This window comes from Antechinus flavipes, chromosome 2 (assembly GCF_016432865.1).
Source record: "Antechinus flavipes isolate AdamAnt ecotype Samford, QLD, Australia chromosome 2, AdamAnt_v2, whole genome shotgun sequence".
Taxonomy (NCBI): domain Eukaryota; kingdom Metazoa; phylum Chordata; class Mammalia; order Dasyuromorphia; family Dasyuridae; genus Antechinus; species Antechinus flavipes.
In genome coordinates this window covers 610,369,359-610,396,602 of record NC_067399.1, presented here as the reverse complement: position 1 = coordinate 610,396,602, position 27,244 = coordinate 610,369,359, and the positions used below count along the sequence as shown (strand labels likewise).

Sequence of the window (27,244 nt, the reverse complement as noted above, 5' to 3'; positions counted from 1 at the left end):
CTTGTTTTGGTGACTGTAGGAGAGTTTGCCTTCTCCCTTCGCTCAGGCAGTGAGAGTCAGAGTGAATCACCCAGGGACAGAAAAGCAGGGGTGCAGGCCTCTCCTCCAGCACCCTGCCAGGCCCAGTTCTGGCCCTGACTGGAATAAAAAGTGGCCTCGGGATATGGCTGAGCTGGGGCAGCTGCTGTTCAATGCCTGAGGGCATCTAAGGCTCCAGGACTGTGGGATGGAAATGTAATGCCGGAGAAACTGAGGCAGGAGAGAGATTAGAGAGGTTTAATATTTTATTAATTGGAGAGTAAGATTGACTGGACAGGACTCTCATCTCAGATTATCCAGTCAGACAGAGATAAGTATACTGGGACCAAGGAATCCATATTGGTCCCAGGGCTGGAGGACCCAAAGAATCCAGCGTCCAGCATACAGCTGCCAGCCGCCATTCTCCAGCCATGAATGAAGGAACCCCAACTTCTTAAATACCTTTTTGGAGACAAAGAAGAGAAAGGGAGGGAAAGTTTTTTTTTTATCAGGGAGGGGAAGCCATAAAACCTAAAAATTCCAGAGACAAAGAAGTAAAGATATCATGGGTTGGTCTTGGAATATTCTAAAGGAATATTGTAAATCCATAAAAGAGTCAGGAGAGCTACTCTTTTATCTTGCTAATTTACAACCCGAGAGCGAATAATCCTTAGTTTTACTGGGTCAGAGACAGAACAGTTAAGGTAACTGAGACAGGGAAACTGAGTCAGGACAGTTAAAGAAAACTGTGGCATAACAGAAACTGCCCCCCTGTAGCCCAGCCCCAGTTAACCTAGGTCTCTGCTGCACCTGCCAAGGCCAAGCCTGTAAAACGGGTCAGCTCTACAGGAATTGCCTTAAGATGTAAAAACAATGATTGTTAGCATTCAGTAGTAGGTGGAAGCAGTTTTATCAGTGAGGAAGAAGGCCAAAAGGGGAATTGGTTAGAATTGTGACTCTGAGTGGGGCCGATGAAGAGCTTTTTTATTTTTCATAGCCTGCCTTGGCTGGGAGGGCCCAAGGCCTGGGTGGGGCCCAGTCTGCCACGGGCTTAAGAGGAACCAGTTGCAGTGTCACCGGAGCCAGGCTGATCATTACCTCGCTTTGTACAGAGCATGGACTCGGTCTGCACCCTCGGTGACTGCGGCCTTGGGATCCCTTCCACTTTTTCTGGCACTTTCTTGTTTTGGTGACTGTAGGAGAGTTTCCCTTCTCCCTTCGCTCAGGCAGTGAGAGTCAGAGTGAATCACCCAGGGACAGAAAAGCAGGGGTGCAGGCCTCTCCTCCAGCACCCTGCCAGGCCCAGTTCTGGCCCTGACTGGAATAAAAAGTGGCCTCGGGATATGGCTGAACTGGGGCAGCTGCTGTTCAATGCCTGAGGGCATCTAAGGCTCCAGGACTGTGGGATGGAAATGTAATGCCGGAGAAACTGAGGCAGGAGAGAGATTAGAGAGGTTTAATATTTTATTAATTGGAGAGTAAGATTGACTGGACAGGACTCTCATCTCAGATTATCCAGTCAGACAGAGATAAGTATACTGGGACCAAGGAATCCATGTTGGTCCCAGGGCTGGAGGACCCAAAGAATCCAGCGTCCAGCATACAGCTGCCAGCCGCCATTCTCCAGCCATGAATGAAGGAACCCCAACTTCTTAAATACCTTTTTGGAGACAAAGAAGAGAAAGGGAGGGAAAGTTTTTTTTTTATCAGGGAGGGGAAGCCATAAAACCTAAAAATTCCAGAGACAAAGAAGTAAAGATATCATGGGTTGGTCTTGGAATATTCTAAAGGAATATTGTAAATCCATAAAAGAGTCAGGAGAGCTACTCTTTTATCTTGCTAATTTACAACCCGAGAGCGAATAATCCTTAGTTTTACTGGGTCAGAGACAGAACAGTTAAGGTAACTGAGACAGGGAAACTGAGTCAGGACAGTTAAAGAAAACTGTGGCATAACAGAAACTGCCCCCCTGTAGCCCAGCCCCAGTTAACCTAGGTCTCTGCTGCGCCTGCCAAGGCCAAGCCTGTAAAACGGGTCAGCTCTACAGGAACTGCCTTAAGATGTAAAAACAGTGATTTTTACAATGGGTATTAGCTGGAAACAGAAAGTTTCTCGTGGTTAAGGGGGCATTCCAGCATTTGTTAACATGTGCCTATTATATGTCAAGCACAGAGCCAGGTGTTGGGTTTACAAAGACAAGAATGTCTCTACCCTCAAGAAGTTTACCCACTATTCCAATAGCATTTTAAAGAAAGAAATTAGCACTGTGATTATAATGCTCTCTCATAGTTTACTTGCCATGTGTACATTACTGGAGTCAAGCTCATTGAAGTATTCTAAAATTAAGCTGAGAAAGATTTGTCCCTCTCAATAGAATTATTTTTAGGGGCAGTTTTTTTAAATATAAAATTTGAAAAATGGATATATATTTCGACTGGGAAGGAGGAGGGAGTCTGCTCTGGATTTCACATAATGAATATGAAATCCGTTCACATTTCAGGGATAGATTTAGAGTTAGTCACATTTTTAAAAATTTGAGTAGTTGTATTAAATGTCCATTACCTGGACAACCGTGCTTTGTCCACAAATAACAAATACAAACACCCACTTCCATTAAATAAGTCACAGACAGGATCCCATGCATGTGCCACAAAAAAAAAAAAAAAAAAAAAAAAAAAAAAAAAGTGTTTTTCTGAAGATTTTCTGCAAGAGAACAAGGGTTAAGGACATAACCACTCAAATGTTCAAAATTACCCTCTAGACTGTCAGCTTTGGGTGACATTCATTTTCTGTTTTTTTGTTGGTGGTGGTGGTGGTGGTGGTGGTGTTTGTTTTTGCTGAGGTATTTGGGGCTAAGTGACTTGCCCAGGGTCACACAGCAAGGAAGTGTTAAGTGTCTGAGGCCAGATTTGAACTCAGGTCCTCCTGACTTCAGGGCTGGTGCTCTATCCACTACGCCACCTAGAATGGTGTGTGTGTGTGTGTGTGTGTGTGTGTGTGTGTGTGTGTGTGTGTGTGTGTGTGTGTGTGTGTGTGTGTGTGTGTGTGTGTGTGTGTGTGTGTGTGTGTGTGTGTGTGTGTGTGTGTGTGTGTGTGTGTGTGTGTGTGTGTGTGTGTGTGTGTGTGTGTGTGTGTGTGTGTGTGTGTGTGTGTGTGTGTGTGTGTGTGTGTGTGTGTGTGTGTGTGTGTGTGTGTGTGTGTGTGTGTGTGTGTGTGTGTGTGTGTGTGTGTGTGTGTGTGTGTGTGTGTGTGTGTGTGTGTGTGTGTGTGTGTGTGTGTGTGTGTGTGTGTGTGTGTGTGTGTGTGTGTGTGTGTGTGTGTGTGTGTGTGTGTGTGTGTGTGTGTGTGTGTGTGTGTGTGTGTGTGTGTGTGTGTGTGTGTGTGTGTGTGTGTGTGTGTGTGTGTGTGTGTGTGTGTGTGTGTGTGTGTGTGTGTGTGTGTGTGTGTGTGTGTGTGTGTGTGTGTGTGTGTGTGTGTGTGTGTGTGTGTGTGTGTGTGTGTGTGTGTGTGTGTGTGTGTGTGTGTGTGTGTGTGTGTGTGTGTGTGTGTGTGTGTGTGTGTGTGTGTGTGTGTGTGTGTGTGTGTGTGTGTGTGTGTGTGTGTGTGTGTGTGTGTGTGTGTGTGTGTGTGTGTGTGTGTGTGTGTGTGTGTGTGTGTGTGTGTGCTAGCAACAGAACAGACCAGAACCAGAACCAAAACCAGACAGACTTACTCTCCCGAATGCCGAATCAAATGCCGAATCGATTTCGTTGTCCACTGTAGGCTGGACTGAGGCTGAAGAACCGCTTCCTTTTCCTAGGAGGCTCTGGGGTAGCCAGAGTGCTGGTCTTTTCTCAAGGAACAGACCCAGGTCCTGAGCCCCCCTCAAGCCTAGGTGGAGACCGAGAGATCTCTAATCTCTAATCCAGTTCTCAGTTTCTATTATCTCGGTAGGACCTCCAAATTGTAATGCCGGAGAAACTGAGGCAGGAGAGAGATTAGAGAGGTTTAATATTTTATTAATGGGAGAGTAAGATTGACTGGACAGGACTCTCGTCTCAGATTATCCAGTCAGACAGAGATAAGTATACTGGGACCAAGGAATCCATATTGGTCCCAGGGCTGGAGGACCCAAAGAATCCAGTGTCCAGCATACAGCTGCCAGCCACCATTCTCCAGCCATGAATGAAGGAACCCCAACTTCTTAAATACCTTTTTGGAGACAAAGAAGAGAAAGGGAGGGAAAGTTTTTTTTTTATCAGGGAGGGGAAGCCATAAAACCTAAAAATTCCAGAGACAAAGAAGTAAAGATATCATGGGTTGGTCTTGGAATATTCTAAAGGAATATTGTAAATCCATAAAAGAGTCAGGAGAGCTACTCTTTTATCTTGCTAATTTACAACCCGAGAGCGAATAATCCTTAGTTTTACTGGGTCAGAGACAGAACAGTTAAGGTAACTGAGACAGGGAAACTGAGTCAGGACAGTTAAAGAAAACTGTGGCATAACAGAAACTGCCCCCCTGTAGCCCAGCCCCAGTTAACCTAGGTCTCTGCTGCACCTGCCAAGGCCAAGCCTGTAAAACGGGTCAGCTCTACAGGAACTGCCTTAAGATGTAAAAACAGTGATTTTTACAATGGGTATTAGCTGGAAACAGAAAGTTTCTCGTGGTTAAGGGGGCATTCCAGCATTTGTTAACATGTGCCTATTATATGTCTAAGCACAGAGCCAGGTGTTGGGTTTACAAACTCAAGAATGTCTCTACCCTCAAGAAGTTTACCCACTATTCCAATAGCATTTTAAAGAAAGAAATTAGCACTGTGATTATAATGCTCTCTCATAGTTTACTTGCCATGTGTACATTACTGGAGTCAAGCTCATTGAAGTATTCTAAAATTAAGCTGAGAAAGATTTGTCCCTCTCAATAGAATTATTTTTAGGGGCAGTTTTTTAAAATATAAAATTTGAAAAATGGATATATATTTCGACTGGGAAGGAGGAGGGAGTCTGCTCTGGATTTCACATAATGAATATGAAATCCGTTCACATTTCAGGGATAGATTTAGAGTTAGTCACATTTTTAAAAATTTGAGTAGTTGTATTAAATGTCCATTACCTGGACAACCGTGCTTTGTCCACAAATAACAAATACAAACACCCACTTTCATGAAATAAGTCACTGACAGGATCCCATGCATGTGCCACAAAAAAAAAAAAAAAAAAAAAAAAAAAAAGTGTTTTTCTGAAGATTTTCTGCAAGAGAACAAGGGTTAAGGACATAACCACTCAAATGTTCAAAATTACCCTCTAGACTGTCAGCTTTGGGTGACATTCATTTTCTGGTTTTTTGTTGTTGTTGTTGTTGTTGTTGTTGGTGGTGGTGGTGGTGGTGTTTGTTTTTGCTGAGGCAATTGGGGTTAAGTGACTTGCCCAGGGTCACACAGCAAGGAAGTGTTAAGTGTCTGAGGTCAGATTTGAACTCAGGTCCTCCTGACTTCAGGGCTGGTGCTCTATCCACTGCGCCACCTAGAATGGTGTGTGTGTTCTAAATGCACATCTATCTGGACTTCTTTTATTAAATATTTTAACCATTTATGGATTACAAAGTAACTTAAAGGGAAATGAGTAAGGGGAGGAATTGGGAAAGATGAAAGAGGTCTTGGAAGACAAATTTAAGAATTTTCTGACCATTTTTCATTATTCTTCTTCACCTTCCCCTGTTCCCCATCCCTAAATTTTAGCACTTAAACTTAGAGAATTTGAAATCAGGAATTCAAGCCAAAATTCCTGGGAACCGTTTGGCAGAGATGTGGCTGAAGTTGATTGATGAACTTGTAGAAGACACAAGGTAAACTCATCTTCTAGACTTCTTACCTGAGCCTATGGTAAATATTTTGTTGTACTCACAGATACAGCCCTTGCCTTCTTCTTCCCCTTCCCCTGTTTTGCATATGAGGAAGATGAGGCTCAAAAAGATTAAAATGGCCTGCTTAAAGTCATACAGCAAATGGAAGAATCTGGATTTCAACCAGAGTTCCTGATTTCCACTTAATAAGTTCAGAGCCTCTAGAATTGTTGTCTTAAAATAATAATATCAAGGGTTCTAAAAAGCCTCACTGGAAAGGGAGTGGTGACTATTACACAAATACTAGGAAATCTCCAGATTCTGCCTTTGTGCTAAGTGGCCTAAGGAAGCTATGGTCAGCCCCACCCAGCATGCCCATTTAAATCTGCTTTATTCAATCTGCCCAGTTCAACCCATCGACTTCCATAGCAGGTTATAAGGAAGGCTTCATTCTTGTGTGTGGGTAGCAGGGACACAGAGACATGAGGCTTTTCTCTCCCCAGTCCCCTTCATAAACCCACACTGATGACTGGTCAGATTTAAGCAAAATGGCTTTCTGTTTCCCCTTCCCCTCCCCCCCTTTTTAATAGAACAATTTTCCTAAATTTACAAATGCACTAAAACCAAAACTATTTAATTTGTAGTTTTATTAAATGCCTTATGACTTCTATCTCCATTAGGAAGCCTAGTTGCTGCTTGATGAGTGGGTCAGTCATAAGTTATGACTGAAGAAACTTCTGAGATCTTTGAGGATTTTGACATTCAAGAAAAATGGAACTTGTTCCATACCCAGGCTTAAGAATTCTCTCCCAAACTAGTGGGAGACTGGAATTCAGGGAAGGATTATTATACCAAACAACCAGAACTAGCCAGATTTTATTTTCCCTGAAGCCTGTTGAAAAGCCCAGGAATTTCCCTGCATCCTTGTGCCCCCTGGTGGTGTAGCTTGTATGGACAAGTCAGCTTGAACAATGAAGGAAATTTGTATTTAATTCTTTGTAGAGCTGGAGCAGTATTTGAACCATTGGGTTGGAGTAGAGAAGCAGGGTCATGCACCCACTTTCATTTTAAATGCTCATTTCAATGATTGAAACCTTCAAAACTTTGGGCAGAAATCACTGAGATGATATCATCAGACATATTTTATAATTGATCTCCCTTTAAAATTGTTAAAGATATGGTTTTGTTAAAAAGTAACATGATGTAGTAAACAGACTCAGGAAGAGTCGGCTCAAATCCTGCCTTTGACACACAACAGCCTTGTGACACTAGGCAAGCTATTTTATCTCTGGAGCTCAAGAAACTGCTTAGGACCTACTAAGCCAGGTATTTATTAAGCTGCCCTTATGTCCAGGTACATGAGACAGGATGGGATCTGTGTTAGGAGTCCTCAAAGTTGGTAAAATCAGGTATTGTATTTGATAAGCAAAATGTGTCATACAGCTTCTCCATTCCAGTTTATGATTGTGATATTTAAAATTTATGATATATTTCTACCATGTTTAACATATAATGCACTATTTGCCATCTAGGGGAGGGGATAAGGGAAGGGGGGGAAAATCGGAACACAAGGTTTCACAAGGGCTAATGTTGAATAATTGTCCACGCATGTTTTGAAAAATGAAAAGCTTTAATAAAGGAAAAAACTTATGTGATAAGAAATTCTTGAGTTTAGGGATATGTGCAGTCATTTTTAGTCATGTCCAACCCTTTGTGACCCCATATTTGAGAGGTTTTAGGCACAGATACTAGAGGGGCTTGCTGTTTCCTTCTCCAGATCATTAACAAAGGAGGAAACTGAGACAAATAAGATGAAATGACTTATCCAGGGCCACATAGCTAGACAGTGTCTGAGGCTGGATTTGAACTCAAGAACATGACTCCAGCCCTCCACTGCACCATCTAGCTGCTTTTAAGGATATACATACTTTAAAAAAAAGTAGAATTTCCAGTCTGCTGGTAATCCGAGGGCAAATCTTGCCCAAGGCAAGAAATTTTGACTATGCTAATATCTTCCTGAGGATGCCTCCTTCTCTTCCTACCTCATCACCAGCCTTGTCCAATTGCATCCTTCCTCCCCTAAGCAGCTCTTCCCCTGCTGGAATCACAACCTGTCCTGTGCCCTGGCACCCTGCCTCCCGGCCTGATTAGCACTCACGGCTTTAGTGATGTAAAAATTTCAATATGTTACAAGGGATGCTCTCTTCCCCTTCCTGAGTAAGTCCAACCCCACTTTCCCCAAGGGACCACATTGTAAACTGTTGGTCTGTTGCTAAGAATTGGGAGCTTAGGGAGCAGAATTCTGGGGACTGATCACAATGCCCCTTTATCATGGCCAGGGGTAATGTGATGAGAACAGCACTGGAGAGGGTGGCAGATGATTGACAGCAAAGTCCCTTCCAGCTGCGAGAGTCAGTGATTCCATGAACCTGTAAACCCAGAGTTAAATCCTGTCTTTGCATTTTCTTGCTATATGACCAAGCAGTTCACTTAATCATTCTGCCTTCAGCTTCCTCATCTTTAAAATGAAGGGGATGGTTCCTTCCTCTCACTCTGACCTTCTTGGATTCTAGAAAGCCCAGAAATGGCATCCAGGACCCTCCCCTGCTGCCCTGTTTCCTTCATGTTTTCAGACTATATTAGATAAATGGGATAAGTTAGATTAAAATCAGGACCCTCTGTCCCACCTTCAGAGGTCTGAGACTGTCCCTGATGTCAGACTTAGATGCTGTCAGATGTACTCAGCTTTTTACCCTTTTAGAAATAGTCTGATTTAGAGGGGCAGCTGGGGACATAGTGGACAGTGTCTCTGTCCTAGAGTCAGGAGAGCCTGAGTGCCCATGTGACCTCAGACGCTTAGGAGCCTGTGACCCTGGACAAGTCACATAACTCTGTTTGCCTCAGTTCTTCACCTGTAAAGTGGATGGAGGGGGAAGTGGCCAACTCCTCCAGCATCCTTGTCAAGAAAATCCCAAATGGGGTCAAGACAAGCAGGACACAACCAAAAAGTAATGGAAATTGTATGAAGCCCTGGGAAACTGCATGGCACAGTGGATAGAGTACCAGGCCTGGAGTGAGGAAGACTCATCTTCCCAATTTCAAATCTGACCTCAGACACTTACTAGCCTGCAAGTTTAAACCCATTAAAACTGTTGGCTCAGTTTCCTCATCTGGAAAGTGAGCTGGAGAAGAAAATGGCCACCACTCCGTGTCTTTGCCAAGAAAATCCCAAATAGGGTCACCAGAGTCAGCCAGGACAAAACAACAACGAGGAGATTCGGTATAATTTTGGAATATTTTGTTCATATCATCACTACTCAGACAATCTTTGTGACTTGAGCTAAGACATACATGATACTGTGATGATGACTTAGGAAAGAGCAGATATTTATTCTAATGTTGTAAAATTTTAAAACAGAACATATTTCACGTGTCCAAGCACTGAAAGATTCTTGTTGAAAGAATGTTGTTCTTCCTTTTTCTTTTTGTCTTTAGCATACCATTGCCTCCATTAGAAGGAAAATCAAACGTCACCATTCTAGACACTCAGATCCAAAAGTTACGTCTTAGGTCCCTTTTCCAGATCCAGGAAGCAGCTACAAAAATGAGGTCTGAAGCTACAGATGTAAAGTCCACTTTGACAGAAATTGAAGATTGGTTTGATAAACTAATGCAACTTACTGAAGAGGTGAGAACTTTAAAATATGTGAAGTTTATCCGTCAGAATGGATGCTTCTGTGCAAAGATATCAGCCATGTCACGTTAATAAAGAGTTCACAGGAGCTTGCATTTTACTGAGGATAAGCATATGAATGGTAGGAAAAGGAGTGTCTTAGATCCTGACCTTTAAATGTGGGAGGACAATTCCAGGAGTGGGACATGATCTAGTCTGGTTCTCTCTGGCCTAGTTAGGAGAGGCCACACTGGAGGATGAAGGATATCCTCATCAGCTCCATGGTTCCGGATCAAACTGGACCCTGGGGTCACTTCACAGTCAGATCAGATCTCTGGGTCTATTATATATATTTCCAGACTCAGTCACGTCAGGACCAGCAGTCCTGGGGCTGACCTGACAATGAACTGCTCTACAGGGGATGGACACTGGTGGCTCCACAAGTTCATTAGCCCACACTCACCTGACGATGTGGGATAACATTCCAGTCTAGAATTTTAATATTAGCTGCCAGTGAACTATTTGGTGGGAAGATTTATATAACCTCAGAAATAGGGAGATTCAGGCCAACAGGGCTGAGGAATGAAAAACAGGAAAGGAGAAAAATGATTCTACCTTCTCAGATTCAACTAGAGCAAAAGGTTGGAGGAGCCCCCTCCCTGATTCAGAGCATTAGGAAGGGAAGGATTGAAGTGGCTGGCCATGGGGAAGGATAACAGGAAACCGGGATCCTGTCCTATGAAGAGTGCTTGAAATAACTGGGATTTTTAGCTCAGAGAGGAATAGACTTAGTGGGGACATGAAGGATCCTCTTGGGGAAGAGAAAGTAAATTTATTCTTAAATCCACATCCAAAGGACAAAACAAAGAATGATGAATGGAAATTGCCAAGTTAGTTTTTTCTTTTCATATGAAGAAAAACATTTAAAGAGATTTAAACTATAAATATTCATTAAGTGCTTCCTTTGAGCCAGGTACTATGCTAGGCACTGAGAATGCAAATAGGAAGAATGAAATAGTCCTTAATCTTAAGGAACTTACATTTTATGAAAGAAAGTCTCTCCCTCTTCCTCTCCTTCTCCCCCTCCCTTTCCTTCTCTCTCTCTCTCTCTCTCTCTCTCTCTCTCTCTCTCTCTCTCTCTCTCTCTCTCTCTCTCCCTCTCACATACACATATGTATGTATACATATACAAACATGTATATATGTAAATATATATAAATAGTAAAGGATAATATCTGTCAAAATAGGCAGATTTAAAGCACACAGAATAAATACCAGGTGATTTGGATCGGAAGGGGTGTGTGTGTGTGTGTGTGTGTGTGTGTGTGTGTGTGTATGTGAATGTGAATCAGAAAGGCCTCTTGAAGGAGGTACCCTCTGAGCGGAGCTTTGAAGGGAGCTAGGATGTTTAGAGTGGAGATGAGCAAGGAGTGGGAGAGGACATTCCAAATGTGGAGCTTGGCCAAGGCAAACACCTGGAGAGGGAAGAGATGGATCACCACATGAGACGAAGGGAGAGAAGGCCAAGTTGTCTGGATTCCAGTGTATGAGGGGGGAGGATCCTTGAAGAGGTGGATGCCCAGTTGTGAAGGACTTTTAAAGCTAAGTGTGGCCATTTAAACTTTATTCTAAAGTCAATAAGAAAGCACTACAATTTTTTGGGTAGGAGATTGCATGGTTAGATTTGTGCTCAAGGAAAATCACTTTGACAGGTTGTGGAGTGAGGCAGGGAGGCCATTCTGGAGGCTGCTGCAATTATCTAGGCAAGAAATTTGTATCTAGGATACAAATTGTACAAAATGGTCTCTGAGAGTCCTAACTATTCTGAGATTAGGAGGTTTTTGTTTAAACTATGATGGGCCGGTGAAGCCAGAAGAGGCTAAGACTGAAGGATGGAGAGGGGACGAATGATAGTCTTGGGGGAGCGGGTCACCAAAAAAATAAGAATCCGATTCAGTAGGCGTGAGGAAGCAGGGGAAGGGAGGAAGAAGATTGTTCTCACAGATTCAAGCTGGGGATTTTGTAGGTAAAACAAGTTACCATGCAGGCCTCCAGGGTTGGCTGGATCTCTAGTCGCTGTCATGGGGGTCGCTGGAGTCAAGGAAGCTAATTTCAATGTCAGCATGCCAGAAGGTCCTTGAAAAAAACAAAGTTCTGACCATACCACAAACTTGCTTAAAAAGCGCCAGTGGCTTCATATTGTCTGTGAGATAAAATAAGAACCCCTCTGTTTGGTGCCTAAAACTTGCCACAATCTGGCTCCAGGTCCTCTTTCCAGGATGAGTACATATTTCATTCATGCATTCTGTTCTAGCCAGACTTGCTGACCGGTTCCTATTCGTGCTATCCCATCTCCCAGCTTAGGGCCTTTGCTCAGGCTCTTCCCCCATGCCGAGATGCTCTCCCTTAACCCTTCTAATTCTGTGAATTCTTAGCTTGTTTCAAGACTTGATTCAAGAGACATGTTCTGATTCTTACAGTTGTTCCCCAATTCCTCCCTACCCCCCACAATCGCTTTGGTAGTAGTTTTATGCTAATAGTTTTATTGGGAATTACCTGATAAACAGTGGGTGCTTAATAATTGCTTGTTGATGGATGGATGATTAGGTGATTGCGAGACACAGTTGAAAAGAAACATATGGGCCAAATGCTCATTGAGGAAGACTGAAATTAGCATGAAAGATAGTACATTATAGAACTAAGGACTTGTAGTACTAAGTATAGATTTGGTGAGGACTTCCCATAGGAATTAGAATGATGGTGGTAGGTCAGTGGTCAGGAAATAGTTCTGGGAAATAAAAAAAAGACCCATTGAGATGTGAAGAATGAATGATATCAAAAATCACTAGATTTTCAGTGTAACATTCCAGAGATTTTAATTTGAAAAATGAGTGAATAGAGAATAATGAACTTGCATTTGGTCAGCCAGTCAATAAGCATTTATTAAGTGCTTACTATGTGCTGGGCACTGTGTTAAGTAGTAGACTTGCAAAGAAAGGCAAGAGACAGTCCTGCTGTTAAGAAGGTCACAGTCTAATGAGAGGAGACCACGTCCAAATAACTATGTACAGACAAATTATTTACAAGATAAATTGGAGATAATCAGCAAAGGAAATATACTAACATTGAGAGGGATTAGGAAAGGCTTCCTGTGATAGGTAGGGTTTCAGCTCCGTGTAAACCTATTTCTAAGTCCTTGAACAAGGCTCGAAATATTTAAACCTGGCTGGGGGGAGTGGAAGAGGAGGGTCTTGCATGGTCTTACTCAGCTCCAGAGTGTCCAGGGTACACAGAGCAAAAGGAGATGCTGAAGCCCACTGACCTAAGTTTGGCAGTATGGAATGGCACTGGATTGATAAGAAACACAATCATAGCAAAAGCTACTAATTCCATTGATTTAATTCCATACTTCTGTATAGCATAAAGGAAAGAGAGTGCTGGATTTAATTTCAAATCCCACCCAGCTTTTCTGGGATTCCAAGCCTCTAGGATCCTTTCCATTTCTATGACCTTATCATATTTTTTTTTATTTAGCAGAATAGGTAATCTTGCTTTTGTTTTCTTTTTTCTACTCACCAAAATGACCAGCCACAAAACAGTATGCCTGATATTATCATATGGATGATCCGGGGAGAGAAAAGATTGGCCTACGCTAGAATTCCTGCCCATCAGGTTTTATATTCCACCACCAGTGAAGAAGCTTCTGGGAAATACTGCGGGAAGACCCAGACCATCTTTTTGAAGGTAGAGAACTCCATCCCTCATGAAATTTAAAACACTTAAATATTAAACCTGTTTTCCAGATTAAAAACTGCAAATACTTCCCAAAATAGTTGTTTTGAAAATACATGTCCTAGGTGCCCAGAAGAAAGTAGGAATCATGCTGTGTATTTATCTCAAGCTAAGTGAGCCAAATTTATTTTTCTCCTGCAATTTTCCTTAAGACAGAATAGGAAGTAGCATCATTCTCCGCGTGAGTTAGAACAATCTCATTAATGGATTACTTTCAGAATAAGAAAAATAGGAAGGTGCCACTTCTTTTGTTTGTTTCTGGAAACTCCAGGGGGGTGAATCACAGGATATTCTTTTGTTGTTACTGGATTCTTAACTCTTGCCATTGTTCTATTTAGGGGAAGAGAGAAGGACATTCTTTTTGTGTTATTATTTTTCTGTGTGTGGTCAAGTCAGTTGGAAATTTAGCTTTAAAAAATGTTATCCTAAACTTTGTAGGGATACAATGCCTTTCCCTGTATTAAGGCTTTTGTTTTAATGTCACTGCTCAAGACAGCCCCTAACTATTTACCTTTTGCATTCCAGTACCCGCAGGACAAGAGCAATGGCGTGAAGGTTCCGGCAGAACTGCGTGTTAACATTTGGCTTGGATTAAGCGCTGTTGAAAAGAAATTTAACAGCTTTGCTGAAGGAGCATTCACCGTCTTTGCAGAAATGGTATATTTCTCTAATGTAACCTTTCTTCATCTCACTGTTGGAAACTCAAATTCCATCGAAAGGCCCAGCAAAAGGCATCCCTGGCAGGATCTGACCTGGGTCGTTTTCAAGCATCCATTTAGGGGAGCTTAAACCCCTTCATCAATTTCTCTGATGATGTGACTGGGAAAGTGACAGCATTGAGTGTATCACATGACAGGATCCTCGGGGAGCTCAGATTTCTGTCCGGATTGTTGCTTTCTCCCTGGCCTTCGTGTGACCTCCTAAAAGTTTCCCAGAACTCTGATGACATTTCATTTATTCAGCAATGATTCACAAAAGCAGAGCTCCAAGGAGTCAGACATTAAAGTTTTTGAAGACCTTGAGGGAAAAAGGCTTGGGTTACTTTTGGAGGAGGCCGTTCAGAACCAGAGTTATCAACATACTTTGAAAGAGGCTTGATCATAAATATCAAGTTGGAGATATATGCCAACATATACAAATACATATATATAGTATGTATTCTGATGTAAAATAATCAGAACAAAAGGGACTTTAGTTGTTATTCAGTCCTCAAAAACTTGCTTGGATATATTTGAAAGGTAGTTCCTTTTTTATTCCACCTGTCCAGACTTGAACAGGAATTTTACTTTTTAAAATGGTATTTATTCTGTTTACCTTAAGCCAGAGCGAATACTTCTACTGGTTTGAATGATATTTGTCTGGGACCCTGAGGCTGACCCTGATATAGTAGAATATGATTCTGACTAAGAGGACATCTGGATTCTTGTCCTAGGCCTGTCACTAATTAACAGAATGGCCTCGAGCAATTCCTTTGCCTGCTCTGAGACTCAGTTTCCTCCCTTATCAAATTAGTACAATAAAACCTACTATGCCAACTTCATCAGGTGATACGAGATATATAAAAGAGCTTTAAGATGATAAGGCATTATACTAATTTGAATGATGTTAGTACCTGCAAATTGGGTAGGTTTTTTTTTTTTTATATGTGAACTGTCACATACCCATATGTTTCAATGTGTTTTAATGAATTAGTAGTGCTAATAATCAGTTATCTCGACAGTTAGAGGAGGCATTGGGCTCCTTATCCAATATCAAGACAAGCCCCCTTCCCTGAGTAGAAAGCTACTTTTTATATTAATGATCCACTGGTAATCTATTTAGAGATGATAGAAAGTGACCTGTTCATACATTTCTATTCTTAGAAATCTACTTCTTACAGTAGTGATCCACTATTTAGAAGTCACACAGATTAGGAAGTGACCCATTTATATGTCTGCTATTAGGAAGCTACTTCTTTTATTGGTGATCCCCTGGTGCTCTATTTAAAGGTCACATTGAGTTTGAGGGGACCCATTCACAGTCTTGCATTGGTTGATAGATCAGTCAACACCTCAGTACGTTCTGTACACAGGGTGAGGTGATAATGGTACTCGACTCCTTAGCAGATGATTGTGAGGATGAGGAGAGATCATACACAAGAACAGAGACAATTTGGGACAGTGGAAGCAAAATCTGAACCGGCACCGGGAAGACCAGTACCCCCCAACTGAGTGATCATGAGCAGATCACTTCATCTTCTCAAGCCTCTTTCAGTTTTCTTATCTGCAAAATGAGAATGATTATTGTAATACATATGTCAGGGAGTCGTTGTGAGGCTCAACTGATTTAATGTACAGAAAGCCCTTTGTAAATCTTAAAGTGCTGTTTAAATATTACACAAAAAGTCTTTGAAACTGTAAAGGGCCTCCGACATTAGGCCTCATAGAATTATTATGGTGCTGTGCATCTCCAGGAGCATTATGAAGCAGTCAGGGCTGGCAGAACTTAGCAGTCAATGGGCATTAATAATGTGCGTTTCAGTTCTCCCACCCTACTCTTCTAAATGGAGGAATTGTGGATGTAGTAGACAGAAGCAGGGCCCAGCCAGGCCCCAAACTCTTAGAGTTTGTCTCTAGTCTAGTGACTAAGTTGTATACTCATCAATGAAGTGTTGATGGCCTGTGTTAAGATGGGCAGAATAGTAGATGAAGAGAATAGGTGAAGAGGTAGGAGTTCAGTGAATAGAAATAGGCAGAAATAAACTGCAGTTCCCATTTTAGAGATGAGTAAACTGAGATTCAGAAAGTAAGGTCAAAGTCTCCCATTTTGTTAATGGTGCAACTGAGGCAAACATTAATATTCTCTCTTGGTATGTATACATATAGATACATACATGTGTGTATAGGCCATAGGTACTGACATCAATATCTAGGGATACTTTTTATTAAGAAAATAAATCATTAAGAACAAAGGAGCTAATTCAAAGATAATGTCTCAGTCTTTTAAATACTGCATCCTAAGGCTAGAATGAGCACCATGTCCACAAGCACACTCTAAACTCTCACTATGGCCACACTCAGATGGGATGGGATCAGCCAGTTTCTAAAACTTTTAGCTTAGGATCAAAATTCCAATGTGTTTACTTACTCTGCACACAAACCTGAGGAGAATGTCCCAAGAGGGAGCCCCAGGTGTTGAGGTGAGTCCCGATCACCTCTAAAGCCCCTTCTGCCTTTAAGGGTCTGGCTCAAAGATTCTGTGAATATAGATTAGAAGGGAGGAAGCCCATTCTTTGTTCTGTATCTGGGAAGATGTGTTTTCTGCAGCTATGTCGTCATAAAGTCTTTAAGGAGGACACCAGTTAAAGTCATCCTACCCTAGAAGGACTTTTAAAACCCACAGGCTAGCCTTATTCCTTTGTCTCTTAGGTTTTATTTATACACACACACACACACACACACACATATGTATCTATATGCACATATGATGTGTTTATATGTATATGTATATATTTTGTATTTTAATTTTTAAAAATTTCTAATTCTTAATTTACATTTTTACATTTTAAAACATAGTATGAAAATCAAGCACTGATGTTTGGAAAGTGGGGCACTTCTGGACTTGTTGGTCGACATAAATTTTCAGATGTCACAGGAAAAATAAAACTCAAGAAAGAGTTTTTCTTGCCCCCCAAAGGCTGGGAATGGGAAGGCGAGTGGTTGGTTGATCCTGAAAGAAGGTAAGTTTTCTATTCCTAGAACTAAATTTATTGATTTCTTATCTCTACCAATCAAAATGCAATTCTGAGTATACGTTGAAAAGTAGTTAATTTTGTAGAACTTCACAGAAAAAGGAAAAAATATCATTCATGCTAAAGGAGCTGATAATTCACTAAACAAGGATGAACAAATGAATAATCTTGAGAGAGGAATTTGCCAACTGTAACTGACTGAAAAGGGGATTCCTACACAGATATACTCCTCCTACCATCTGTGTACATCAAAAACAGTTAAACACTGGGAAATGTTTTGGGCCAAATAACAAAGGCCTTATATGGAATATTTCCTCTGTTGTTATAAAACACTGCAGCCTTTGGAGCTAGGCCAATGTCTCTGGGTGACAGTGTTGTCACCCAGGGTTGGCTTTCCCCAATTCCTACTCTCAACCTTATGAAGGCAGTTATAGGACTCTTTAAAGTCTACTCTTAAAAGTCTACAAATGACAACTCCACATTGATGCCAAAAAGGAGGATCCAAATCTAGTATTCTTTCTATTGCATAGTATTGTAGTGTTTTATCAGAGTGCATTAAAGATAATCATGAAAAAGTAATTTATTCTAAGCCTTGTAATGATTTTCAGGACTCATTTGCATACCATCTGATTTGTTTTTAAAAATTAGACAGAAAAGTCTTCCTTCCATTCAGACAATATTGAGAGGAACAAGGAATCAAGGGCTCCAGCTTTCTTGAATGCAATTGAGTTAGACTGCATAGGCTACGCTTACATAATAATTTATTATCTTTCCCCTTTTTTCTGATGAAGGTAAATCCATTCTTCCATTCTCTCAGGTTCATATCCTTGGCATCTTCCCCACCCCTCTCATATCACATATCCAATCAGTTGCCAAATCTTGCTATTTGAGCCTCCATAACATCTCTTGCATCCAGTCCCTTCTCTTCATTCACTTAACTACCCCTTTAGTTTAGACTTTTACCACATCTCAATTATGTCATTACCAAAATTTCCTAAGTAGCTTCCCTGCTTCAAGCTTCTCCCCATTCCAGTTTCTCCTGCACAAAGTTGCTAAAGTGATTTTCCTTAGCAACAAGCTAATCATCACTGCCCTACTCAGTAAACTCGTTGCCTATGTGTTAAATATAAATCCTGTTTACTGTGAAATCCTTTTACAACTTGCGCCCAAGCTATCTTTCCAGTCTTGTTCCCCCTCCCATACTTTATAGTCCATCGAAAATGATTTTCTCTGTTTGTCACAAATGGCAATCTATCTTCCCCTGTCCTGTCCCTTCACACTAGCCATCTCCCATTCCTTAAATACATTTCCTCCTCACCTTCAGAGTTTTCAGTGTCAATGGCAAATGGCAAAGTCTTTGTGAACTCTAGGTAATAAGTTTTTGCCCTAGATACTTCCATTATCCTGTATCTCCCTGGTAGCTCTTACTGACTAAATGGACACTACTAAAAGGGACTGGACTCAATATTGATTTTTGTATTCAACCTGATGATCACCTAAAGTTTTAAGTTGTAGGGTTGGACCTGAAAATGATGCCTTTCCAGGATTCATGAGAGAATCCATCATTTTCACTATCGTATTCCATTCCTTGGGAATAGTCTAGTTATGGATAGTTTTCAACTCATGTAAGGCTGCTAGTGTGGTGGAAAGAGTGTTGGATTCAAATTTGTAGCATCTGGATTTAAAACCTAGTTCAAGGTAGAGAGGGCAGGGCTTGGAGTCAAGAAGATCCGACTTAAATCTCGTTTCAAACACTGATGAGCTGTATGATACTGGGCAAGTCACTTAGCTTCAGTTTTGTCAGCTATGAAATGTGGAAAAGAATTGCAACTATCGCTCAGGGTTTTTATAAAGATCAAATGAGATTGCATTTATAAAATGTTTAGTTAGCACAGTGTTCAGCACTTAATCAGAACTTAATAAATGGTTCTTCCCTTCTCTGTGTGAGCTTGGGCCAGTCATTGTCCTGTTTCAGACATCAATTTACTCATTGTGAAATAACGAGATTGGATTACTTAACTATGGCCCCCTCCAGTGCTGATTCTGTGATCTCTGTGAAGAGCCACTGAGTTTAGAAGCTTCCATCAATAACACGAGCCTTTGATTTCTCCCCAGTTTGCTGACTGAAGCAGATGCTGGTCACACAGAGTTTACAGATGAAGTGTATCAAAATGAAAGCCGCTATCCAGGAGGGGAATGGAAGCCAATGGAGGACAGCTATACCGATGTGGTGAGCCACCCGTTCTTGCTTAGTTCTGGTAGCTTTCACTTGTAAAGGTTAAGAACCATCAGCCACGAGTCTTTGATTTTTCTCCTTTGCTTGTAATTGTTGTCACAATCTACTAGATAGATATCTACTAGAAGAGACTGGGCTCAATGTTGGTTTTTGTATTCGACTTTATGGTCATCCAAAGCACAGACCATATGGTTGCAACTGAAAATGATGCCTTTCCAGAATTCATATGAGAGAATTCTTATGAAGAATTCAATACATGTGAAGTGGAATCCAATGTTGATTTTTATATTCAACCTGATAATAATCTAAACCCCAAACCCACATGGTTAGAACTGAAAATGATGCCTTTCCAAGATGTGAGAACTAATCTCTCTCTCTGTCTCTCTCTCTCTCTCTATTTTTTTCCAAGTAAAATGATGATTCAGTAGATAGAAGCTATTTCAATAAATGGCATTATTCTAGCAAGCTCAAGTTGACTATTAACTCTTGTGACCCTGAAGTGAGATGCATACTTCTACATGAAAATTCTAGGTTTTATTCACTTGTTTCAATCATGTCTGGTTATTCATGAATTCCAAGACAAAGACACTAGAGTAGTTTGTTATTCCTTCTCCAGCTTACTTTATAGATGAGGAACTGAGACAAGCAGGATTAAATAACTTACACAGGGTTATGTTTGAATAATAATAATAATAATCAATGTTTGAAGCTAGATTTAAATTTAGGAAGATGAGCCTTCCTGACTCTAGGCCCAGAACTCTATCCACTACACCACCTAGCTGCCCGACTTTATGCTATATTTCACATAAACAAACATTCATCTTGTTTGTCCTTTGGTTATTAAGATACTCCATTGTTTGGACCTCAAGACTGTCATTATCTGTGAAGTTCAATTAATACTAACTGAAATTGACATAATATTTTATAGTTTACAAATGGCTTAACATTTATTATATCAGTCATTAGAGAGTCAGTGTAGTAAAATGGATAGAGTAGATAGACCTAGTACCAGGGAGTTCTAGATTCCAATCTAATAACTAACTGTTAGCAAGTCATTTGTTCTTTCTCAGTCTTGGTTTCTTTTTCTTTTAAATGGGAATAATAATTCCTGTTATACCTCCCATAAAGGTTAGTGTGAGGCTCAGATGTAAAAAAAAAAAAAATATGTGATAAATTTAATATTATGTGAAATTAAAATATTACTCAAATAATCTACACAAATATCTTGTGGGAATCCAGGACTTCTGACTAAAAATCTAGTGATCTTTTCATTACACTACAATTACTTACTCCAGAGGGAAGAAAGGGACTGATTTTTAGTATTATTTTGTGGGAAAAGGAATCTAGGGGTTTAATCCATATCTTAGGGGACCTTGGGAAGGAACAATGGTTTGGGGTATTGTCCCCATCTCCTAAATATTCCAGAATCCTCAGTAAAGCATTGATAAAAAATATCAACACTTTAAAATAAAGGTTGAAATGATAGAAGTTAAACCTGAAGTCTCAACATAAAGTTTAATTTAGTCATTAAATAAATCTAAATTGAAAATCTTCCTCACCATATTCTGTATGAGGTGGGATTCATTGGTTTGTACAAGCATTGATGGCTCGGTGGTGGTTTACATCAGGAGACAGTTTTTTAATATTGTGCTGCATTTCAATGTTTCTTCCTTCTGAGATATGTTCCTTCCTCCAGAGACTCTCCAGTGGACCAGGTACATTATTTTACAAAAGGGCAAAATCTTAATCTTGAGGTGCTTCCAAAGGTGGCTAGAAACCCAAGTCTTTACAAAGGGCTTCTGTTTGCAAGTTAAGGTTAGGAATGCTTATGAGAAAACATGGAATGCTAATAGGGTTTGGAAAGTCTGGTGAAGGGGGCGGCAGCATCCCGCCTCATTTTTGCGTGTGTCTGACTCTCTGTCTCTTCTCCTTTCCTTTGAAAAAGAATGGAGAAAAGGCAGCATCACCCAATGAGATGACTTGTCCCCCTGGCTGGGAATGGGAAGATGATGCTTGGATGTATGATATAAACCGAGCTGTGGATGAAAAAGGTAATAGATATCCCAGCACAAGATCATTTAGTTACCCTGATTTCATAGATGTGCCTTTGTCAGGAGTTCAACATATGTCCTTCTCCTGTGCAAGAAGAAAAAGGGATTGAGACCAGGGATTGTCCTTGTATATCCAGGGCTTGGGCCAGTGCCTGGGAACGTAGTAGGGACTTAATAAATGTTTGTTGAGCTATGAACTGACTGCTACAAGAAAACAGGCCCAGAGAGTCACGATTGCTCTGATGGTGGAGGTGAACTGGATGTTTGTACAGCATGGGCTGGGGCAGAGGACCACATACAGCTGCGTAGAGGGGTCAGGTGGGAACTGAAGAATCTGCAGGAATATGTCATCAGTGCAGAAGGGGAAGCAGAATCACAGACTTGTGGAACTGCAGAGCTGGAAAGGATCTAGGAACTCCTCTCATGAAACTCTCATTTTTTTCAAAGACCCAAGGCTAAGTGGGGGTGGCAGAATTCTTCCTGGAGATTTATTTACCTTTCAGCCGAATTGACCTCTTTTTGCCAGTGTTTTAAAAATTCTATTTCAGGCTGGGAATATGGAATTACCATTCCTCCTGATAACAAGCCCAAATCCTGGGTTGCTGCCGAGAAAATGTACCATACACATAGGCGGCGGCGAATGGTCCGCAAACGCAAGAAGGATGTAACGCAATCAGCAGCGAGTACTGAAAGGGTGAGAGGATCAGTCAGAAATGTACTTCTCTTATATCTCACAGGCGACCAAGAAAACTGAGATATCTATTGCTAAAGAACTTAGCATAGGTAGTTCTGGGAACAGGAATCCTTTACCATAACACATTTCTTGTTTAATAATTACTTCTTTCCACACTGGTGAGGACATAAGGTCTTAGACATTATTCCATGATCCTCTTACCTAAGAGGTGGAGATATACAGCAGAAAGTAGATTTCTATGAGAATCAGGACATATGGGCTCTAGCCTTGTCTCTGCTAGTAGCTTGTTCCAGGTAGTCATGAACAAGTCATGTCACCCCATTGGGTTATAGTTCATCTTTTTACTTCATATGTAAAATGAGGGGACTGATGCTAGAGTAATCACTAAGGTTTTTTTTCCAATTTTGATTTCCTCTTTTATTTCTTCTATTGACTTCATGTAATATTTAAATTCTAATATCAACATTACAAAATACAGAGGTATATAAGATTGTCCTAAAATGGACCTGTGGTTTTACTTAATTTTGACCATACTTAAATAGGTAATAGTTTTAAAAAACCCACAGCATTGGTTTTATTCAATGATAAAATATAATTTACTTATTGTTACACCATTATTACATATGAAGTTGTTATGCTACTAATATATTTATTTTTTCTACTAATATATTTAAATAAAACACTTGAGAAAGAATTGGGATTTTTTAATATAAAAATAAAGTGTGTGATATGTCCTGTTCTCCTAATAAGATGAGCAACTAATTATCCTTCTAGACTACTTTGCCATTTGCAAAATGGGCAAACTGGCTGATGTGATTAATATATTTTCTCTTGTTCTGAAAGAATGAGTGAGAATAAGAACAATCATGTATAGAAAGCTCTATGAAGAAATGAAATTATTCTTCACTCTATTTTAGGGGTTGAAAGCACTAGAAGATAAAGAAGGATGGGAATATGCCTCTTTAATTGGGTGGAAATTTCACTGGAAACAACGCAGTTCAGATACCTTTCGTCGGAGACGGTGGAGAAGAAAGATGGCTACTTCGGAAACACACGGTGCAGCTGCTATCTTTAAACTTGAAGGTGCCCTTGTAAGTATAGCAACACTTCAATAAGTCCATAGTGTCTTCTGTGGGGGGGACCACTTCATCACCACACATAGCAACTTCTCCATACTTTCCACCTTTTAGGAAGGACAAGGATAAACTGAAGATGATCTAGAGGAGGGTGGACCAGCACTCTGAAAGGCATACTTTATGCAGAACAGCTAAAGGAAGTAGTCACACTTAACCAAAAGAAGAGAAGGTTTCAGGGGGACATATTAGCCATCTTTAAGAATTTGAAGGACTGTCCTGGGGAAGGGAGAATATTCAGTTTCTTTGGCCTCAGAGGAAAGAAACTAAAACAGCAGGTGGAAGTCACAAAGCCAAATTTGAAAGAATGAAGAATTGAATGGAAAAACATTTATTAAGCACTTACTATGTGTCTAACACTAGATGATGGGAATAAAAGGACAAGTAAGCAAAACGGTCCTTTCCCTCAAAGAGCTTACATTTTAATAGAAGAATACAATATTTAGAGTTGAGAGGGGGTGGTGATAATACTCAAATGGTGGTATGGTTTGAAAATATCTAACAAGGGTCATGGTGACCTGACTCCAGACAAGATAAAATGAGAAACTCACTTAATAAAACCCAGGGTTTCAGGGGTGGAGTTTAAGGAGGAGAAAGAAGAAGAAAAAGAGGAAGAGGAAGAGGAAGAGGAGGAAAATGAGGAGGAGGAAGAAGATACCCAAAAGGCAAGCAGCACTATTTGGAAATAGCCAGGAAGAGAAATTTAGATTTTATATGTGAAGCTGTACTTTATGCCACCAAAACTTAATATAAGCTCGTGATTTTTCTTTTTAAAGTCCAAAGAAGTTGATCACATGTATTTTTTAAAAAATAATTCTAATATTATATATTTTTATTTTTTAATTTATTTAATAATAATAATAGCTTTTTATTTTAAAAAATATATGCAAAGATAGTTTTCAACATTCACTCTTGCAAAAACTTGTGTTCTGAATTTTTCTTCCTCCCTCCCTTCCCCTGGGCAGCAAGTAAATAAAAGATTAAACATGTTCAATTCTTCTAAACATATTCCACATTTATCATGTTACACAAGAAAAAATCAAATCAAAAGTGGAAAAAATGAGAAAGGAAAAAAAAGCAAGCAAACAACAAAAAAAGTGAAAATACTATGTTATGATCAACATTCAATCTCCAGTCTTCTATCTGGATGTAGATAGCTACACATGTTCACTTTTGTCCTTTCCCCTGCTTCTCCTTCTTCCCCACCCCTTTATAGCAAACAATTGCTCATAATATAATAAAAGTTAGCTTATCTTTATTTGGAGATAAAACCCATTATAAAAGTTCAAACAAGATTTTGAAAGAACAGGACACTTTAAAGGGTAAGCAGGCACTGATGAAGCAGGGAAGAGGAAGAGGAAGAGAAAGTTATAAATGAGATGAAATGAAGTAAGTACATTCGGACTAATAGCAGCTTTTCTCCAGATGGATAATTCCTTCAGTGAATCAGTGAACCAGTCCAGGACCTTCACTTGCAATTAACTCTCCCTTTGCTGCCCCATTGTATGCCTCTTCTCCATACTGCTCATCCTCCTCTTCTCCCAGGACTAAAAACTATCTCAGTTTCTCCCATCTCATCCAATTCCTGCTTTTCATGATCCTTCAGTCTTCTTTCTATTTAAGGAAAAATTCCATTTCCCAGTGTTCCTTGGTGCTGAACAAGAGTCCACAAGGGAAAAACAACTCCCTAAAATTGAAGTTATCAAAAAAAAAAAAAAAAGGACTGCTTTAACTGACCAGATGACCTCCTATTGGAAATTTTTAAGGATTATATTTTTGCCTCAAAAGCAAATTGAATCAAATATTGCAGATTTACTGGTAACCATTTTAGCAGATTTCTACCTTACTCCAAACATTGTTCCTAATAGAATTATGACTTCTCTTTCTCAACTTCGAGTCTTTAAATAGAAATATGAATAGTTTTTAAAACAGATAAATATATAGTGATTTCCTTGCATCTTTTTATCCTTCTTCATAAGAAGAACCTATTCAAAGATTTAAAATTACAGTTCAATCTACTTCCAACCTTGCCAACACATACTTCCTCTCAGAATTGAGTACCATAACTTAGTTTCTTGATGCTCACTCAAACAGGGGGTGACTTCTGCTCAAGAAAGAGCACTATGTCCGAAGTTCTATTTAACTGTGTGACAGAGAAGATAAAGATCATTCTTTGATAACTTAAGAGCCTTTAGTAGCTTTCTTGATTTTCACTGCAAGAAAATGGCAGCACTTGTTACATACAGTGGTAGCATGATGGAGTGCTCTTCCTAAATTATTTTTTAATGAAAACTTGCATTTATATATTACTTTGGGTTTTTAAGATGTCTTTGATTTAATTATTATGTATCATCTTCAATTATAAATATATTTCCACTTCCCTAATCCCCCCCCCAAAAAAACACTCCTTGTAACAAAAAAGAGAAAAAAGAACAAAATAAAGCAAAGCATAATTGATTGTGACAATACTATATATGCAGTGTTCCATACTCAAATCTCATTTTGCAAATAAAAAAGGTAGAGACATTCTTCTCATCTCTTCTCCAGTGCTATGTTTTTTGACTATTATAATTACACATCATAGTTTACTTTTCTTACTGACATTCTTTCTTTTTACATTGTTGTAGTTACTGTGTATATTGTTTACATTGTTCTATTTGCCTCATTCTGTATCAATTCATATAAGTCTTCACATACTTTTCCAGTATTCATTTTAGTTGTTGTTTCTTACAATATACTAATAGTCCATTATATTATCATGTAGTTAAATTTATCTTTATTTAGCTGTTCTCTAATCAATGGAAGTCCCTTTCTTTTAAGAAAAGGTATTTACCAAAATCCAGTTTTCCAAGGAAAGATTTTTTTCATTATTTTTCATGATTTCATTATTTTAATATTTCATTATTGCCATTTTCTCGTTTTCATTATTTTCCATTATTATTTCATTATTTAACATGTGGTTGATTTACTTTTTTGCATTTTATCCCAGGGAGCAGATACTACTGAAGATGGAGATGAGAAAAGCATGGAAAAACACAAATATAGTGCAACAACTGTGTTTGGTGCAAACACTCCAATTGTTTCCTGTGATTTTGAGAGTGAGTTTCTAGAATTTTGTTTTAGACTCTTTTTCTTTAGTTATCATTAAAGAATGCTATTAAAATAATCTAAGTAGGATAGTCTCAGTGTTCCAATTTGACTTTTAGTTCAATCCCACAAAGAAGTACCTTTGGTTTTAAATAAACTTTAATTGGATTTTAAAAGTTAAGTGAATGCAGTGTTTTAAAATAGGTATAGTTCCTTCTTTTTTAATTGCTAATTTCTGTCTGTTCTAGCATATGTATGTATGCATGAGTATGTGTGCATACCTACATACACACACATACACAAAGGAAGTTTACTATGTTATATTTCTTGTAAATTAATTTTGGTTCTTTTTTTTAAAGGAGTACACAATTATCACCTTCGCTGCTATATATATCAGGCCAGAAATCTTATGGCTTTGGATAAAGACAGTTTTTCAGGTAAGGAAAAAAAGTTAACCCAAACCATGAAATTTTATAATAAGCCAACAGTTATACTTTATGTTAAGATGTTTCTTATTCCCCTATTTGGTCATTTCTTAATGTTTCTGTGGCCAAAGACACGTGGTGGTAGAGTGCCATCTGGTGGTATTTCAGAGAAGTAGAGATGCAGGCATTTTACCACAAATAAAAATGAGAACATCTATCAAAAATAATATTTTCACCTTTTTGTTATTACTGCTTGTTTGTTTTTCTTTCTCATGATTTTTTCCTTTTGGATCTGATTTTTCTTGCACAACATGACAAGTATGGAAATATATTTAAAAGAATTGCACTATTTAACCTATTATCAGATTGTTTGCTGTCTTGGAGAAGGAAAGACAAAAATTTGGAACACAAAAATTTACAAAAATGAATGTTGAAAATTATGTTTACATGTATTTGGAAAAATAAAATATTTCAAAAAATTAAAATAGAAAAAAAATGAAAAGAATGAGAACATCCAAGGATGGAGAACCTTTAACCAGCTCTTTCTTATATCTTCTTGCTCTTCTCTGATATTTACACAAG

General features: G+C 39.4%; 1 protein-coding gene across 2 annotated transcripts in view; it reads left to right on the top strand.

The window, feature by feature from the left end:
• MYOF (myoferlin) overlaps positions 1-27,244 on the top strand; it is a 161,159-nt gene that overhangs the window by 104,191 nt on the left and 29,724 nt on the right. For both annotated transcript variants that reach the window (XM_051981667.1, XM_051981666.1), the window contains 11 exons: positions 5,738-5,844; positions 9,337-9,529; positions 13,103-13,258; positions 13,832-13,963; positions 16,861-17,024; positions 19,152-19,266; positions 21,218-21,323; positions 21,872-22,017; positions 22,935-23,108; positions 26,140-26,248; positions 26,597-26,674. In XM_051981667.1, coding sequence (XP_051837627.1) covers positions 5,738-5,844; positions 9,337-9,529; positions 13,103-13,258; positions 13,832-13,963; positions 16,861-17,024; positions 19,152-19,266; positions 21,218-21,323; positions 21,872-22,017; positions 22,935-23,108; positions 26,140-26,248; positions 26,597-26,674 — 1,480 coding nt within the window. The remainder of the gene's footprint in view (positions 1-5,737; positions 5,845-9,336; positions 9,530-13,102; positions 13,259-13,831; positions 13,964-16,860; positions 17,025-19,151; positions 19,267-21,217; positions 21,324-21,871; positions 22,018-22,934; positions 23,109-26,139; positions 26,249-26,596; positions 26,675-27,244) is intronic.